This window comes from Sorex araneus, chromosome X, assembly GCF_027595985.1.
Source record: "Sorex araneus isolate mSorAra2 chromosome X, mSorAra2.pri, whole genome shotgun sequence".
NCBI classification, from domain to species: Eukaryota; Metazoa; Chordata; class Mammalia; order Eulipotyphla; family Soricidae; genus Sorex; species Sorex araneus.
The window spans coordinates 359,469,411-359,488,187 of NC_073313.1; the positions used below are offsets into that span (position 1 = coordinate 359,469,411).

At 52.8% G+C, this 18,777-nt stretch overlaps 1 protein-coding gene across 1 annotated transcript in view; it reads right to left on the bottom strand.

The window, feature by feature from the left end:
* Positions 1-18,777, bottom strand: part of DNAJC27 (DnaJ heat shock protein family (Hsp40) member C27) — a 28,257-nt gene continuing 9,480 nt past the window's right edge. Inside the window, exons 3-7 of the mRNA XM_055121790.1 lie at positions 17,872-17,941; positions 11,967-12,131; positions 10,596-10,718; positions 4,375-4,535; positions 1-3,517 (exon numbers count right to left, since the gene is read on the bottom strand). Coding sequence (XP_054977765.1) covers positions 3,385-3,517; positions 4,375-4,535; positions 10,596-10,718; positions 11,967-12,131; positions 17,872-17,941 — 652 coding nt within the window. The 3' untranslated portion in view covers positions 1-3,384. The remainder of the gene's footprint in view (positions 3,518-4,374; positions 4,536-10,595; positions 10,719-11,966; positions 12,132-17,871; positions 17,942-18,777) is intronic.

The following is an 18,777-nucleotide window of genomic DNA, read 5'->3' on the forward strand; positions in this document are numbered from 1 at the left end:
CAGTGTTCAATATTCGGCTTTATTTTAGAAAAATATGCAACTTAAATACATATGACACTCTCTATACAAGACATAAACAACCGTTAGCGTTAACGTTTTCTGTAAGCACTTAAGTACATTACCTCGTTAGAGCGAAGGGCTTGGTCGGAGACACCACCGGCCAAGGGGGGGCTGGCGCGTCCCCGCCGGGCCCTTCTCGCACAGTTACTTATTGCACCTCCCGTCAGACACGCTTGGCCGCTCTGCGCCACGCCTGCCGCTTCCCACTCCCCCCGAGACGCCTGCGGACGAGCCACGGAACAAGCCACAGCAGCCGCGTCCCACCACTGCGCTGGGCAGCACCCGAGAAGCAGGAGCCTCTCCTCCCCTTGAGCACCGGACAGCGGGCGGGCGGCAGGGCGGGGAGCTCTATTTGCGCCTCAATTTCCTTTTTCCAAGTTTCCCAAAAGACGTTGATGAGCTCAGGGTGAGCTCGATGGAGATGGCAGGAAAGAGAGAAACCTTCCGGCACCCCCGCGAGTTCCCCTGGAGAGCGCCTCCTGGCCCTGTGGAGCCACCTGTGTGCCCCCCACCCCCCCAGCCTGGGCCGGGACCCTTCCTGCCCCCCCACGGCGCTGCTGCCACAGGGCTGGCCCTCTGTCTGGCTTCCTTCCAGAACCGTAGCTGCCTTCTCTATGGCTCATTTAGTGAACAGTGAAGTGGGTCCTCAGGGGTGGGCGTGAAGTCACCAGGAGAGAACTCGATGTGTGTGTGGGGGGGGGAACACAGTACAGCAAGGCTGCCGGGGTAAACAACAGCTGGAGGGAACGGTGTGAAATCCGCAGGAAGACCAGCTGCTGTTAGCCTCACAGCGATGCCACCGGCCAAGGGGGAGACGGCATGCCCAGTGGGCAGGGAGCTAGCCCGCCCCACTGTGCAGTGCGATACCCCCCAAATCCGGACTTTGCAGTTAACAGGGTTAACAAGATCAAGGATACACGGATGCAGAGAAGTTAAGATGAGGCTGTTCAAGTAAAAGAAACGCTGGGAGTAAGACACTGGGTCAAAGGGGCACAGATGAGAATATTCAAGAAAAAGAAACGTTGGCAATAAGACGCCGGTTCTAGGGGGTTGGGGGGGGGAGCAGCGAGGGAGAGAGGACCCAGAGGAGGCTGTGTGCCTTTTCAAGTGCTCAGGTAGGTTGGGCGATGGATTTGAAATGCCTCCAGGGATTTCTAACAAGTTTTAAAAGTGTTCATTCTTGGTGACTCAGACATGGTATAAATGGCTTTTATTTAATAATACCTGTTCAGGCTTTTATTCTTTTTTTTTTTTAAAAAAAAACGAGATTCTCTATGAAACTTTTTTTTTTAGCCATGGAAAACTCCTGCTAGTGGTTATTCTCAATGATGTCTTTTGCAATCTTACCTGGCTGAGGAATTTTTATGAAGTAGAACTACAAAGTACATCTGCACCAAGATTGGATGGACAGTAATGCACCGAGGTCTGTAAAGTTTTGTATGAAATCTGTACCCTTCCCCCCAAAAAAAACCTCATTGCAAATCATGCTTCCTTACCTCTTAATAATCTACTCAAGGCTTAAGGAGTCAGAAAAATTTGAGGGCGCTGAAACTAAACCTGCTTCTCCTCTTCCTTTTATTCACCGGAGTCGTGCCGGGTCGTCATTCACGTTAGTGAGTGTGAGCGACAGAGCCTGCAAGAGCCAGCAACAAGCAGCCACCACAGGCAGGAGCTGGGATGCTCACAGCCCCACCTGCTGGGACACTGTAGATCCTAATTGCTGGGACACTCAAGGTCCTAACTGTTTGGATGCTCGAAGCCCTAACTGCTGGGATGCTCGCAGCCCCACCTGCTGGGACACTCAAGGTCCTAACTGCTGGGATGCTCGCAGCCCTAGCTGCTCCTTGCAGAGATCTGTGCAGGGCAACCAGCAGTTCTGGTGACGGCCCTGGAGGGCCCCAGCAGGGAGGAGTCACGCCAACCTGGGCAGGCACCACCATGCAAGTCCCCAGACTTCCGGGGACTTCAGAAAGGCCCTTTGCAAAACCCAAGATGAGATGCACACCTGGAGTCCGGGCAGCTCCAGTGCCCAGGCCAGAGGAAACTGCCCCGGGGGGTTAGATCTCAATTCGTTAAAAGGAAGAAGAGAAGCGTTCCCATCCATCTTCCCATCCGTCCGACCGTGAGGATTCCCCGTGGAGCCCCGGAAGCTGCTCCATGAAGAGGACACAGAGGGGGGGAGGGGGGCAAGTGGGCTGAGTCCAGCTTTCCTGCGGGAGGGAGGGCGGCCCGGCAGCCACGACAGTATCGCTCTGCGGCAGCTCAGTCACACCAAAAGCACGAGTCCCAGGGACAGGAGACACGGCGCGCCAGGGCCACGAGCTCTGAAGAAGGCCCAACCCGACACCTAGTCCCCAGGAGTCCCACGGGTCCGAGGAGGGGAGAGTGACCAGAGGACGGAGCTCGCTAGGGGAGATCAGCTTCGTGCTGTGCAGCTGAAATGCTGCCCGTCAGGCCGCTGGGGCGCAAGCAGCCAGGATACGGGCCCCGACACGGGCCTCACCCAAACGGCGCCCCCCGCCCTGCCCGCCTCTGGTCGACCAGGCTCAGCCATGGCAAAGGGAGGAGGGGAGGCAGCAGCTGGATGCCAGGAAGCAAGATGAGAGAGATGCCGGTGATGGCGCATATTGAAAAACGAAGAGAGGGGAAGGAAGAGGGCTGAACGGGGAGGGCGGGGTGGGGTACAGTGCTGGAGCAGCCAGAGGCAGGCCCCGGGACGGGCACAGGCAGGGGGCGGCGCTGGGCCCAACTTCTGGAGCCCCCACCCCTCCCAGCTGGGTCCGAGCCGCCCCCCACCCGCCCCGTGCCTCGGCCTTCCCTCCGCCGGGCCCGTCTCTCCCCCTGGTGGCCAGAGGAGGGGAAGCAGGGACAGCCCGTTTGAATGGGCCCTTGCACACCTCCCAGAGGCTGCCCCCAGGTGCCCAGCGACAGGTCTGTGGCCCAAGTCCCCGCCCAGCCACTGTGAGCGGAACTGCAGTTCTAGGTGTGTGTGTGTGTGTGTGTGTGTGTGTGTGTGTGTGTGTATGTGTGTGTGTGTGTGTGTCCCCTTCTCGACGAATGACGCGACAAGAATGAGAGCGGGGCGTCCCGTCCTCCCTCGCAGGCTCCCGGCTTCCCCGAGGGGGGCACCCACCTGCCGAGTGCCTCAGGGGTCCTGCTCCAGGGCTGACAGGGGGGGATGCGGGCAGTGGGGAGCAGGAGGGGGCAAGAGGCGCTCGGCTCTCGTCGCTGCGTGTCCCAAGGTCGCCTGACTCGAGCCTCCTGGGGCAGCGACCAAGGACACAGCCCGACAGAGCGGGGCCGGCGGGGGCGCGCCTGGCCCCCCTACTTGGTGTTCTTCAGCAGGGCCGTCCGGGCGTTCACCACGGCCTTGAAGGCGTCCTCGCTCCCAGGCGCCATGCACTTGTCGGGGTGCAGCAGCACCGCCAGCTTCCGGTACGCTTTGTTGACCTCCTCCCTGCGGGGAGAGGAGGGTCTCGGTGACACGTCCCCGGTGGGGCCCGCGCACAGCGCCTCCCTCCCCCCCCCCCCCCCCCCCCGACCAACGGCTGCCCCCTCCCCCAGGTGAGCCCCGGGACCAGGAAACACAGCAGGGGGACCGCAAGCAGGGAGACACAGGCGCCAGGCTGGAAGGGGGGCAGTGGGGTTCTGGAGCCCCCAGGGAAGCCCCCTGGGGCAGGGTTCTGAAACAGGGGCTCAGAGACTGACACAGCGGTGGGGAGAGCGGGGGAGGGGGGAGGCGGGCAGGGCTGGGGCCTGTGTGCCAAAGTACAAGGACAGGCTGGGCGCGGAGCAGAAGTCGGGAAGCCAAAGGCCTGGGGGGGGCGGAGTAGCCCCCGCCCCAGCCTCCGGACGAGCAGCGGGGAGGCTCGTCTCTGAAGTGAGATGGAGGAGGCGCTGCCATGGGCCCGTGTCTTGGGGAGAGACGGAGGAACGCTGGGGACAGAGAGCTGATGGGGGGCGGGCAGGTGGCACTGCTGACCAGAGGGAGGCCGTGGGCAGTGGCACCGAGAGCCGGGGATCTCGGGAGCTGCTAAGGACACTCTCGCCACAGGCCAGGAGAGACTGTGTCGGCCCGCCAGCAGGAAGGCGGGAAGGCGGGAGGCAGTGCGGCCTCTCCTGCTCTTCATCTCCCGGGCAGGAGGCCCCCGGGAGGCCACGGGGTAGAGGCTCTGCCCGGCCCCATGCTCGGGTTCGGGGGGCCGTGCCCTCTGTTCTGTTCCCGAGGGACGAACGCTGCTTGGGGAAGGGGCGTCGATGAGTGACCTATTTCCACCCCTCTCCGTCCCGGCCAGCGCACCCCCGTGCTCCTACCTCGAGGCCCCAGGCTTGAGCCCCAGCATGTCCCAGCTGTCCCTGCTGCCCCGGATGCGGCGGATGGTGTCCGCCTGCTCTTTGGTGAAGCTCACGCTGCTGCTGGGCACGGGGCGTTTCCCGCCGTGTTCGCAGAAGTCGACGATGGATAAGTAAAAGGTCTGCAGGGAGAGAGCGGCCCGAGCAGAAGCATGCGGCTGCCTCGGCTGGGGACGGGGGGGCACTGCCACCACGCAGTCGCCAGAGGCCCCCAACACAACCTTATGTTGCTGTCGCTGCTGTAGTTCGGGGCATATCCGGTGGCACTCAGGAAACACTCGCAGAGGTGCCAGGGGCTCAAACAGGTCTCGGCTATGCGCAGAACAAGGCTCGTTACTGACCCCCTGTACTTACTACCTTCTGGCCCAGGAAACTCTTTTTTGATCATATTTGGTCCATGTCCATGCACTGTTATTATTATTGAATACGATCATTCAAAATGCTGTAAATATACTATAGCTTTCTTATTTTTTTTGTTTTGTTTTGTTTTCTGGGTCACACCCAGCGATGCACAGGGGTTACTCCTGGCTCTACACTCAGGAATTACTCCTGGTGGTGCTCAGGGGGCCATATGGGATGCTGGGATTAGAACCCGGGTTGGCTGCATGCAAGGCAAACGCCCTACCCACTGTGCTATCGCTCCAGCCCCTTTCTTAGATATTTTTATACTCCCTGCAGTCATCCTAAATTATTTTCTTTATTGTCTTTTGGGCGTCCCAGGCCAGGGCCACTCTCAGTGATACTCTATTCTGTACCAACTGGGCTGGCAGTTCGGTGCCCAGGCTGAGGACTGGTGATGGTCAGGTCCTGCAGTGCTGGGGGACACCAGGGTCACCCAGACAGTGCTCAGGGATCGTTAGGGCCAAACCTGGCAATGCTCATGTGAGACTCGAACCCAGGTCAGTGCCTTGCATGTGACCTAATCCCTACACTATCTCCCTAAAATTATAAAATTTTAATTTATAAAATTTATAAAATAAAACCCCTAAAATTATTTTACTTTATTCATCACTTAGTTTTCAGTTTGGGGGGTCACGCCCTGTGGTGCTTGGGGGCTGCTCATGGCTCAGTGTCCAGGGGCCATGTGGTGTGGAAGAATCAAACTGGGAACAACCACGTGCACTCCAGGCCCTGGAACTACCTCCCCGATCCCTCGAAAAAGGGTGTTGTTTTTTTCTCAGTTTTTGGGTTACAAGGCAGTAGCTTACTCAGGGCTTACTCCTGGCTCTGTGCTCAGGGCTCTTCCTCGTGTTGCTCAGGGGACTATATGCAATGCCAGGCCAGTCAGACGCAGGAACAGTGTGTGATTAACTCCTGTACTCTCTCTCTACGCCCTCGCCCCAACTGTTACCTTTCACTTACATCCTTCTTTCTTTTTTTTTCACTTTTTGGGTCACACACAGCAATGATCAGGGGTTACTCCTGGCTCTGTGCTCAGGAATTACTCCTGGCGGTGCTTGGGGGACCATATGGGATGTCGGGGATCGAACCCAGGTCAGCCTCGTGCAAGGCAAACGCCCTACCTGCTGTGCTATCGCTCCAGCCCCTACACCCCTCTTTCTTGTCCTCTATCACAGCTAATTGACTTAGCGACCTAAACAAGAAGACTTGACATGAGAGGAGCAGGTCAGAGGAAGAGCAACCTGAGAACCAAATGAGAAATGTCAGTTTGCTTTACTCTACTCGGAAGTACAACCTGTCATCAATGAAAATGACGAAACCAAAATCCCTGTGGGCACAGGAAGCTATTAAGAATGCAGGAAAGGGCCCCGGGGTGGCCCCACAGCAAGGCTGCCACCTGCAGGGATGAGGCCCGGGTGGACACCTGGCAGCCGGGGGAGAGAGGTAAATAGGAAACGGAGAAAATGCGCACGCGATGGAGTCAGCAGAGAAGCCTGCTTCTCCGTGTCGTGTCACCAGTTTTGTCACAGTCTTCATTCATTTATGCATTAGTTCTACCCAGGATGTACCTGAAAAGACACAAGCCCACTGACAGGGCGCTCCCTTCACAGGGACTCTTGTGTCTGAGGGCGGCTTTCTGAGGGACACGGGGCTCTGGGTACACAAGGTGTGTGTGTGTCGGGGTGAGCGGCTGCGGGGTGGGACGCACAACACTACATTTAGGTCGGGAGTCTGCCTAGGGGGCTTTGGGCATGGCTCAGTGTTGGCCGGTGCCCAGCACCCCCCGTGCCCACAGCAATTCAGGCAACACTGTTGTTTGGGATCCCGGGTGCCACAACAAGCATAATAATGTTCGGGTCTGGGGGCTGGAATGATAGCACAGCGGGTAGGACGTTTGCCTTGCACGCGGCCGACCCGGGTTCAAATCCCAGCATCCCATATGGTCCCCTGAGCACTGCCAGGAGTAATTCCTGAGTGCAGAGCCAGGAGTAACCCCTGTGCATCGCCAGGTGTGACCCAAAAACCAAAATAATAATAATAATAATAATAATAATAATAATAATAATAATGTTCGGGTCTGTTGGGGTCAGAGAGGGGGCGTGGAGCTCGGGGGAGCAGGCTGCACGTGTCCCGGGCCCCCAGTAGCATCCAATCCCACCCTAGCAGCCCTGAAGACCACCCAGCACTGCAGCACAACCCCCACAGCCCCCTGGTCTGCTTGGCCGGTCACGCTGGACGAGGGGCAGTATACGCCCCGTGTCTGCCTCAATGAACAGTGCTAAGCGAAAGTCTAACTGCCCCGTCCGTGTCTCTGATGGGTTAATCAGGTGCGACCAGGCCAGGCCTCTTGCTGTAAACTACGGCGACCGGGAAGGAATAGCCGAGCCGTGTATGCTCAGGCCACAGAAAGCAGCAAGGACAAGAACCCTTCTAAGCTTCCTGACCCCTGGCAGGGGAGATTGACCCAGGTCTGCAAGGTCTGTGCAGAGACCCTGACCTCTGGGGAGTGGGCTTCTCCGTCATGCCGCAGGCGACGAGTCCGAGCAGGCAGGGCGGCAAGCCCACTGAGCTCAGCAGACCGAGGGCAGACCCAGAGGGCGCTGAAGCGGCGAGAATCTGAGGGCCATGGAGAGGAAGAGGCTGTGCCAAGCGGGGTCCCGGAAGATCAGGTGGGGGTCCCCGCCCGTGTGCTGCTGCGGGCAGGCTAAGCACAGAGTGAGGCCGAGAGAAGCCCGCCCGGTGCTCACGCTCCAGCACTGAGACGGGCACACGAGGGCTCAACCTCACCCGTCTCACCCCGTCCAGACCGACCCCTGGCATCTAGCTGGGACACCTCAAAGAGGTTTTGCCTTAGGCGTGGACTCATTCTAACAAAAGCCCTGGCCAGGAGCTGAGAAGATCTGCAAGAAAGATAAAACCTGGGGGCCCAGTCTGCCAAATCAGAAAAGGCTTGAGAAACATTTCAGGCTTATTTATGATTCTCGCTATTAAGGCAAAAAACTCAAGCTTATACAAGTTCACAGTAATCTTCCCGTAATTGAACTGCCTGCTGTAACAGGAATCAACGTTCTTAGGAAAAGAAAAGAATCTTTCGCCGCTACAATTTTCCTCACGGCTGTGTTCAGTCAAAAATCACTACTCATACAAAGAAACCAAAATCGTGATCCACAGTTAGGGAAAAAGAGTAGCTGATCAAAAGAAATGGTTGAAATACTGAGCGTTTTTTGTTTTGTTTTTTTGTTTTGTTTTTTGGGTCACACCCGGTGATGCACAGAGGTTACTCCTGGCTCTGCACTCAGGAATCACCCCTGGCGGTGCTCAGGGGACCATACGGGATGCTGGGAATCGAACCCGGGTCGGCCGCGTGCAAGGCAAACACCCTACCCGCTGTGCTATTGCTCCAACCCAAAATATTGAGCATTTTTGTTCTGCTTTGATTTGGAGGCACACGAGGCTGTGCTCAGGGACCTGTAATGGTGCTCCAGAGACCACATGCTGTGCTGGGGACCAAACACACAATCAAACCTGAGTCAGCCGCATGCAAGGCAAGCGCCCTATCCACTGCACACTCTTTCTGGTCCCTCAGATACTGAACTTCAAAGCAGCCATTATAAATATGAAGAAGCAAAAGAATTTTGGCTTTTTCTTTTTTTTTTTCTTTTTGGGTCACACCCAGCGATGTTCAGGGGTTACTCCTGGCTTTGCACTCAGGAATTACTCCTGGCAGTGCTTGGGGGACCATTTGGGATGCCGGGGATCGAACCCGGGTCGGCCGAGTGCAAGGCGAACGCCCTACCCGCTGTGCTATCGCTCCGGCCCCAAATTTTGGCTTTTTCTTAAGAAAAAAAATATGCTTTTCATGAGTGAACAGATATAAAATATCAGAGGACAACTGGAACTGGGATCTACCAAACCAAGCCAAACTCAATCCAAATACCCATTTTAGAACAGAAAAGAATGAAGTAAAAATTTTTACTTGGATGATTTTACAACAAAGATTGAATTTAATCAAGAGAAACGATGTAATCTAAAAAAAAAGGGGAAGAAAATTAAAGAAAAATAAAGTTTCAAGGATTATGGGTAGGGGAATTATGCAATATCCATGTAATTACAATCAAAGAAGGAAAAAAATAGGGGTAAAATCTGAAGAACTATGGTTTTTAAAAAGAGTTTTCCAAATTGGATGAGAAAAATACCTGCCTACCAATCAGAGAAAATTCTATTAATCAAATAGAATGACTATAAAGAAAGCTACACTTGACTTTGAAAAGCCAAAGGTAAAGAGAAATTCCTGAAAGCAGCTGGAGAGGAAATACACATTGCAAAGGAATCAGTGTGCCAACATCTCATGGACAGAGGGACAGATCTATATCGGTCAAGTGCTAAAACAATCCATGTCGACCCCTGACTGTTTACATTTGAGACAAATGAGCACTAGTTTTAGACGTCCTCATATCTAAAAGAAGAGATTTCTCTTCTTGATGAAATGTTCAGCATCATCGCTGCATACTGACTTACAGAGACATCCAGGCCTATGAACCAAAAGGATAAAGAGATGGCAAGTCAATGCCAGCCTTACATGGTCTTGAAATAAAAGACCCCGATGGCCCACATTCCGCCTGTCAGCCCAGGGTAAAGGCTGTCTTCTGGTGGGAGAGAGGATAGCTCATGAGCAGGAAGTTCAGCAAAAAGATGAAATAAAAGCCCACTCAATCATTAAGAACAACTCTTTATAGTATAGCTACATTATTTAAAATGCTGAAAATTCCAAAAATATCAGATATATTCATAAGGAAAAATTATTCATGCCATGACTTATAGATGTATTTATAATTAAGAGTTGACTTTATAGTTTATTGTTTTAAATAGCTTCCTTCCCTTAGAAATGAATCGAGATTAGTAATTTTGAAAAGTTATTATCTATTTAGGTTATAGCGTAAGTACATAGACTTCTACTACCTACTTGATAGGTAAAAATTAATTCCTGGGGTTGGAGAGATAGTACGGAGGGGAGGGTGCTGGCCTTTCACGCAGCTAGTGGATCTGGGCTCTGTTCCTGGCGCCCCCTATGGTCCCATGAACCCACCAGGAGTGAATCCTGAAGGCAGAGCCAGGAATAAGGAATAAGCCTGACTCCCATGGGTCTGACCCAAAACAAAACTAAAACTAATATCTATTTTTTTTTACTTTTTGTTGTGACTCGTTGGATTCTGCAAAGATAAGCCTCCTGTCCTACAACTGAACCCCAGTGGGCCATGAGAGGCCCTACTGTATTTGCTAGGGCAGGCAATTTTGCTAAAGGAATTTTCCATTTTGTCATATACACAAATGTAACACCATTAAGGTAGTTTTGAAGAAAATTTTTCTCCCACTTAAGCACTTACATTAAAATCAACGTCACCTGAGGAGCTTCTTCAAAATACAGGTAAACAATTCACCACAACATTGAGTCTCCAGCAGCTGTAATCTAAATTTTGGTTTTGTTTGTTGCCTTGGGGGGGCCGTACCGGCTGTACTCAGGGTTTAAGCCTGGCTTTTTGCTCCAAGATTTCTCCTGGCTGGGCTCAGGGGACCATAGCGGGTGCCAGGGATTGAACCTGGGTTGCCATATGCAAGGCAAGTGCACTAACCACTGTACTATTGTTCAGTCTCTCACTCACTCTCTATCTCAAACACACACACACACACACACACACACACACACACACACACACACACACACATTCTCATTCTAACAAGAACTTCCTCCAACCCTTGGCACAGCCTCCCAGGAAGAATACCTGGAACATCTCATTGATTCCCTCTCCAGTCTGGGCCGACGTCTCGAAGTACAGGAAACCTCTGCTTTCAGCCCACAGGCGCCCTTCACTTTCATCCACACAACGGTGCTTGGTAAGGTCGATCTGAAAAAGAAATTTGAAAGCCTTGTAAATCAATGGTAAATTGTTAAAAAATTGGTTATTGAAAAACCCAAACCATCAAATGGGGGGAGGGGCAGGATTTCTGTGGGGACCATCTGCTGGGACCTGGCTCTTCCACAGCGCACACGGGCCCTCCCTGCACTAGGGACTGTAAACTGGGGGACACTCCTGCACCACAGCCGGGTCCTTCCTGGGCACCAGATCCAAATCCTAATAGACCCAACTGTGTGTGTGTGTGTGTGTGTGCATGTGTGTGTTAATGGTTTTGTTTCAGAAACATACATTTTGAAAAAAGTGTTGTTTTCTCTATTAAGAATGAGAGATTTTCTTGGGGGGTAGGGGGGTGGTTTACTGTGGTTCTTGGTGGTGGAATATGTGCACTGGTGAAGGGATGGGTATTTGAGCATTGTGTAGCCGAGACTTAAGCCTGAAAGCTTTGTAACTTTCCACATGGTGATTCAATAAAATATAAAAAAAAATTTTTTTTAAGTTATTAGAACTGAATATTCAAAAAAAAAGAATGAGAGATTTTCAAAAGTAGAAAGAGAGTAAGAAGGAAGGTGCTTGCCACAGAGGTGGAGGTGATGGGAGGGATACTGGGGACATTGGGGGTGGAAAAAGCGTATTGGTGGAGGGTGTTCAATCATTGTATGACTGAAACTCAATCATGAAAGCTTTATATATGTATCTCACTGTGATTTCACTGTCATCCTGTTGCTCATCGATTTGCTCGAGCACGCACCAGTAACATCTCCATTGTAAGTCTCATTGTGATTTCATTAAAAAAAAAAAAAAAAGAAAGAGGACTGGAGTGATAGCACAGTGGGTAGGGCATTTGTCTTACACGTGGCCAACCCAGGTCCGATCCCTAGCATCCCATATGGTTCCCCCGAGCACCACCAGGATTAGTTCCTGAGTGTAGAGCCAGGAGTAACCCCTGAGCATCACTGGGTGTGACCCAAAAAGCCAAAAAAAATTTTTAAAAAGAGAAGATAATTCTGAACCTGAGAGAAGTGCTAATTATCGCTACACAATGATAATCATATTATAATGAATAAATGTTTCATATCAGCATGTTGTATACTTTAAATTTATACTTTGTTTTATGTCAAATTTATTCCTGTGAAAACAAAAAAAAGAGGGGTTCTGCTTTTTATTTGTCCCCCAAGACTCAAGAGATGCAAGAGCAATAAATGCAGAAGTTGAGCAACCCATTTCCCAAGCAGTTACCTTGTTGGCACACACTACAAATACAATATTTTCCATGTTTCCGTGCGGTCCAAGGTCTTGCTTCATCTCTGCCAGCCACGAATCAAGGGCATCAAAGGAGTCTTTCTGCCCCACATCATACACCAGTATCACACCCTGTGTGTCCTTGTAAAACTCGTTACGAACCTTCACATAAAAGAACAAATGCACAAATTGTGGGCTTTGTGATCCCAGAAAAAGGTATCTCATAGTCATTACCTTAACGCACTTTGGGGTTTTTATAGCGTTTGCTTTACTATACTAGCAGTATCTTCTCATCCTTGGGGAATTTTTAACTAAAACCAAAGCAACCGACTTAGAAGCAATAGCCACCCGCCCACCCACCTCCTCTCTAAGGCACACCTCAGGGGCGACCATTCTCCGTCACGGGTAGACCCTAAGAGAACACACAGTTGAGAGTGGGCTTCTTCTTCTGAAATCCCGAGAGAGAGAGAGAGAGAGAGAGAGAGAGAGAGAGAGAGAGAGAGAGAGAGAGAGAGAGAGAGAGAGAGAGAGAGAGAGAGAGCAGACAACTACAAAGATCAAACAACTACCAAAACCAAAAAAACACGACACAGGCACTGGCGACAGGTAGCCCTCATGAACACACCCAGAGCCAGCTCCGAGGGGTCCCGAGGCAGAGCTTCCCCAGGACTCCTGGTTCCGTCCCAGCCAGAGCCTCAGTGCTCGGTCACAGAGGAAAGTACAGGCTCTGGGGTCAGACACACGTGGCTCTCACTCACACCTCTCTGCACCTCCGTTTCCTCGTCTGTAAAATGGGAGTAATGCCACTTCACTGGGTTATTAGGAGATAAAGAAGGCCAAGGACCAAATAGTGCCTGGCTCCTTCTCCCTTCCTTCCTTGTGCTCTTTCTCTGACAGTCCTCCTAGAAATGGCCACTTGCCCCGGCAACCTCTGTACCATTCCGGGAAGAGGAGGCATGAAATACAGTGGACACTAAGTGGGCATAGGCCGATGTCAGGTTGGTGGCCGAGAAGCAACAGTGACTGGGGGTCCTGAGCCAAGATTCCAGTAAGAGCCTAGGCAGAAGCCGGGTACTCTCCATCATTTCCAGAAAATTCCAGCATGTACCCGACAGAGCAGCTATGTATCAGAAATGAAGACTTCTCCACACATCAGACCTGAGGGTTTGGGGAGGTTTCCGCAGACCTGGGCTGAAGGGCTGGTCAGCCTGCGGAGAGCTTCCACGGCCGCCCTGAAGACCACAGCCCACAGGGCAGAAAGAACTAAGTGACGGAGACCAGGCTCCCCCCCCCCCCACCGCAGTCCTCCAGAAGGGGTTAAAATGAGATTCTTCCTTCCTTCCTAGCATTTATTTAGCTATTTACTCCTTTTATTTATTTTGGGGGGCACATCCAGCTATGCTCAGGGCTTTACTCCTCGTTCTGTATGTAGGGACCACTCCTGGCAAGAATTGGGGGACCACACGAGGTGCGGTGGATTGAGCCCGGGCCAGCTGCGTGCAAGGCAAGCGCCGCCCCACTGGGCTCCAGCTCCCGCGCCTCCTAAAGCTCTTCTAAATTAACTGGCACTGCCTGACCCCTGCTTTCTAACATTAACATTTCAGGAGCACAGCTTCATCCCCCAACATGGTCCCAGGCCTCATGGCACCCACCAGCAAGGCTGAGGTGCCGCCGGGCCCGCGATCTGACTGACCCCTCGGGCCTCTCCTCCCTCCCCTGAGACTCCTCTCCTAAGACTGTTTTCTTCCACTTCCCTTGGTCTGGGGCGCAGGGGCACACCAGCCTGGCACACCTCTCCTGGCTGTGCTCAGGGATCACCCCTGGTGGGGCACGGGAGGCCCCGTGTGGAGCTAGAGACAGCCCTGGGGGCCCCATGTAAGGTCCAGCCTTAGTGCTGTCCTCTCTTGGGGTCCCTGCTCCTCCGGCCCCCCGGTTCCTAGGCTCTCATCTCTCCTTCTCCAGCCCCTCTTCTCTCCTCTGCCCCCTCGCCAGCCTGCTGCCATCCCTCTCCACCTCCTGCCACGGCCCTGGCCCTCTGCTGAGTCTCCTCCCGTCTCAGCCACCTCAACCACTTGCAGGGTTCCTGCTGCGACACCCTCCGAGAGGAGCCTTTCACCCGACAGACGGGCACTCTCCCTGAGCTCTGGGTCCTGACGGGTCCACAGGAAACCACCTAATTCCTTCCTAAGCTCTTCCTTCCCTCGGACGTCATGTGACAAACACGCCCACAGCTTTCATGACTTTCGCTGCCTGCCTCGCCCTAAGCTCGACAGGTTCCAACAGTCCCACAGAAGCCGCCACCGCCACGTACCTCACACCTGTCACCTCCTTTCCTGCTGCACTGCCACCTTCCCCCCGGCTGAACTCTTACCCGACTCTCTGGAATAACCTTCCCAGCAGTATGCCAGACAGTGTATATTTGTACTTGCAACAGGATGACACTGGTGCGTACCACTGGTGGCCTACACGTGAATGAAATTCAATAAACACAAAGTATAGCACTGGCATCAACCCGTTAAAGCCCTGACTGAAAAAACCTCTCAGTGTTTTCCTACTGCCAGTGCCCCAAAATTCAAAGTGCTTTTTTTTTTTCTTTTTGGGTTACACCTGGGAATACTCAGAGCTTACTCCTGCCTCTGCACTCAGGAATTATTTCTAGTGGTACTCAGGGGACCATATGGGATGCCGGGGATCAAACCCAAGTTGGCCGTGTGCAAGGCAAATGCCCTACCCGCTGTATTATCGCTCCGGTCCCTCAAGGTCTTTTAGCATTAAAAGCTTCTGCTCAGCTGATCCTCCATCGAGTTCCCCATCCCTATCTTCCTTGTATCTCAAAACTGAATTAGTCTCACGCCAGAGGCCCTTCCAAGTATTTCCTGATTCTGCATGGACACAGACACCCTTGCTCTTCACTCTCTCAAGATCTCATGAGAAAACACTGTAGCTAGTCTCCCCACCCCATGCCTCACTCCACATCGCAGCCCAGAATATTCTCTGCAAAGAAAACGCCAGTATTCTGTACTTCTCTAAATGCACAAGCGTTCTGCTGTGTCTGGCTGCATGGCTGGTGGCACACCCACTTGGATGCTAAGGGGGTCATGGTTACTCCATCCCTGGCACAGAGACACCAAGTCTGCAGCCTGTGTGTCAGGGAAGGCTCGAATAGCTTCGTATCTGCTGGGCCACAGCTGTTTCAGCAGACACTGTAGCCAGACTGATGCGGCCGACAGTATCTTTGTGCACATCAGCGAAGCAGGAGTGCGGATGAGCCCGGGATCCCCAACACTCTTCTCGGGGTGCCCTCCCCTGTGAAGCAGGCCCCAGGGAAGCCATTCAGAGCGTGGGGCCCCTAGGAAGCTTGGAGGGAGGAAGCTGGGGACCACGAGAAAGGTCATGGGGGCTTTCCCCGGTGTGGACGCTGTCAGCTTTGACGCTTTGCAAAGATGACGGCTGCTCGGTTTTGTCAAAAAAGAGGGTTGGAGCTACCTGCAAAAAATGTTTGACATAAAAAAGGAGCAGTCCAGATTACTTAGGGAAAAGGACCTCAGAAGCAGCGGCTACAGGCAGCTTCTATTAATTGCACTTGTGGTTTGGTTTTTTTTTTTTTTCTTTTTGGGTCACACCCGGCAATGCACAGGGGTTACTCCTGGCTCTGCACTCAGGAATTACTCCTGGCTGTGCTCAGGGGATCATATGGGATGCTGGGATTCGAACCCGGGTCGGCTGCGTGCAAGGCAAATGCCCTACCCGCTGTGCTATCACTCCAGCCCCAGCACTTGTGTTTTTAAGAGCTGTAGGGAAGAGACAAATCATTGCAATTCTAGGTTGCATCAACAAGCATCTAGTGCCTGCAAAGAAAAGCTAACAGAACCCTCCAGTGTGTCTTAGGACAGTATCTGCATCACAGGGTTTACTCCTCAGGTTCCTGTCAGCTACCTAGAGATAATCCACACGGGAGGCGGAGATGTCTAACTGGCAGGAATAAAAACGGCTGTTACCTGAGAAGGAGCGGAGGAACGAATCTTAGCAACACTCAAGCTAGACACACACGAGGCCGGGACTGGTGGTGCGAGTCCAAGGCAGCAGCCTTTGTGAGGGAGAGCTGTCGCCTTGTCTCACTGAGGGGCGAGTGAAGCAGCGAGACGACCTTCAGAGACACCCCATCTCAGGCGCTCCCCAGCCTCCCTAACTCTCACTCAGCCCTGCAGGATTAGCCAACACGCTGCTCCATTCCAGGGACATTCCGGTGCTGCCTGACACGGGACGGCTGGGAGGAGGGGTCCCAGCCCTCCGCCACACTTGCCCCAGGAGAATGGGGACTGTGGATGTCCAGTGTCCAGCCTATGCTAGCGCACTGGTAACTGGAGAACGATACAAACCATCCCTCAGAATGCCGCAGGAAGCAATCCCATGACGGGCAGCGGTGTCCAGCACTGACTCCGAAATTCAAAGCTCTTTGGGTAGGCAGAGTCTACGCCCAACCTGGGGTCACCAAGAGCCTGCAGGCCGTTTTGGTTGACAATATTCTATACCTGTTCAGGTGAGTTTCACATTTAAAAGGAATTCGCTTCCCTAACAATTTGGATATACTCACAAAACGGAAGCCAGCACAGCCCATAAAGTCTGGTCTTCTGGGAAGACAGAGTGGATGCACTTTCCCCCTATCCCTCGTCCCATTTCTCCTCCGGTGAAAACCCTGGGCATTCTACAGATAACAGCCAGGGAAGGTGGAGAGAAGGCAGACACGCTGGGGGCCTCGAGGTCCAAGGAATGACCCCTCGGGAAGCTACTGGGCTCTCTGCCCTCATACGTCCCAGCCTTGGAGTAGAAGGCGACTTGAAAGCGCCATTGGGAGCGGACAAATCAACGGCCCCCGAGGCTGCTCTCTTCAGCCAAGAACCAAGAGGGGCACAGCTTGAAGGATGACGGGAAGGCCGGGGGGGGGGGGGGGGGATAGCGCAGTGCCTCTGAGCGACCGCCGCCCAAACATGACGCCCTGAGTGTGATCCCAGGCGCCCCCCACAGTGCTGTTCTGCTGGCTGTGCCACAGCCGGGTATGTGTGAGCACCACACAAAGGGCTGTGACCCCAGTGAGCGTCACTAAGGAACAGGCAAACACCAGGGCCAGGAGGCGCCGTAGCACCCAACAAACACCACACTGGGCTGATGTGAGCTCTCCGGCGTGGGGGGCCTGGAAACAGCACACAGCAACTTTGTGGGACACGCAGGAGCATGTCGGGAGGGGAACGTAGCAGGAAACGCACACAGAAGCAGAGAAAGCCTCCGAGCAGCGACACACGAGCCCACCCTTGAGAACCTCGAACGAGAATAGCAAAACAAACCCAAAGCGAGGAGGAATAAAGACGAGAGACGTGAAACGGCCAGACTAGAGAATACAGAGCTCCCCAGGGAAAAGGGAGAACAGAACAGAAGCAAAACCTGGAGGGGAGATCAGGGAGACGCTGTCTGAGGCTGCTCAGAATTAAAAACAGATGAAAGAAAACCAGGAGGGCACCGTGGAGGGGGTGAGGGGAGGCTGGAGAAGGAGAAAGAGCCCATAGCACCCTCGAGTGCCCTGGCATGAGAGAATTGGATTCTCCGAGGCCCAAGTCTAAGGGTGGATGCAATTATCGATTCACGTAAAGTGGAAAGCAAAGCTCCTTGTGTGAAAATGTCTTCTCTAAGTGAAACCCAGCAAAGAAAATTTTTATCCCTTATTGAGGGGACAGAACCAAAGACCAGCAGGCACCCATAAAATAAAGATCAGAGGAGGAGTCACAAACAGGGACTAAGTTTACTTTCCTTATGCGTGACTGGAATTAGTTTCAGGATCATTCGGGATCTTTGCCTCAACCCGCGGACAGCCCTGAACACAGGTTTCCCTCAAGAGAGCCTTTCTTACCTCATAGAAGAAGGGATGTCCGGCCATATCGAAGATGTTCACTTTGATTTCTCTGTCTCTGACTTGCACCCTGAAACGTCAAATGGAGAGTCCTGATAGTCACGGCATCTGCACTCACAGTCCAATCACGAATGTCACCTCAGGCCTTCCTAAGGACGGGTGTGACCTGGAATCCACACTTCCTGCTACGTCTCGACTCCAGATCATCTTCAGCCCAGGAGCCGGCCACTCCAGATGGCCCTGCCTTACTCTAAGGACAATAGCCCACTTGGAAAAGCCCCTCATTTACCTCCAACTGACCTCAGGGCTTCAGTCCACACGTCCTAACCTTACCAACAGCAGCCACTGCTCCAGAACTAAGAAAATTCACTTGGGACCAGTGAGAGTGAAATCGAAGGAAAAAGACATGTTTTATTTCACTTAGTAAGACATCTTAATTACTACTGGTTATGCTTGGCTACCATGTCGTACAATAACAAAGATGTTTATTATTAACAACATCTGTTTAATTTTTGTGTAATCTTCATTGGCACAAGATTAACCACTTGCTTCCAGAAACTTGAAAACAGAAAAGGACAAAATATAAATAACCATTCATGTTGGGATGGAGTACGGCTAATGCCCATGTATTTGCCTCTAGTTCTTTTTCTTTTTTTGTTTTTTGTTTTTTGTTTTGGGTCACACCCGGTGATGCACAGGGGTTACTCCCGGCTCTGTACTCAGGAATTACCCCTGGCGGTGCTCGGGGGACCATATAGGATGCTGGGACTCGAACCCAGGTCAGCTGCGTGCAAGGCAAACACCCTACCCGCTGTGCTATCACTCCAGTTTCTTTTTCTTTCTTTTTAAATATGGGCTTTGCCAGTGTCCTTGAGGCCCAGGGTCCCTCCCGATGCCCCTGGGACT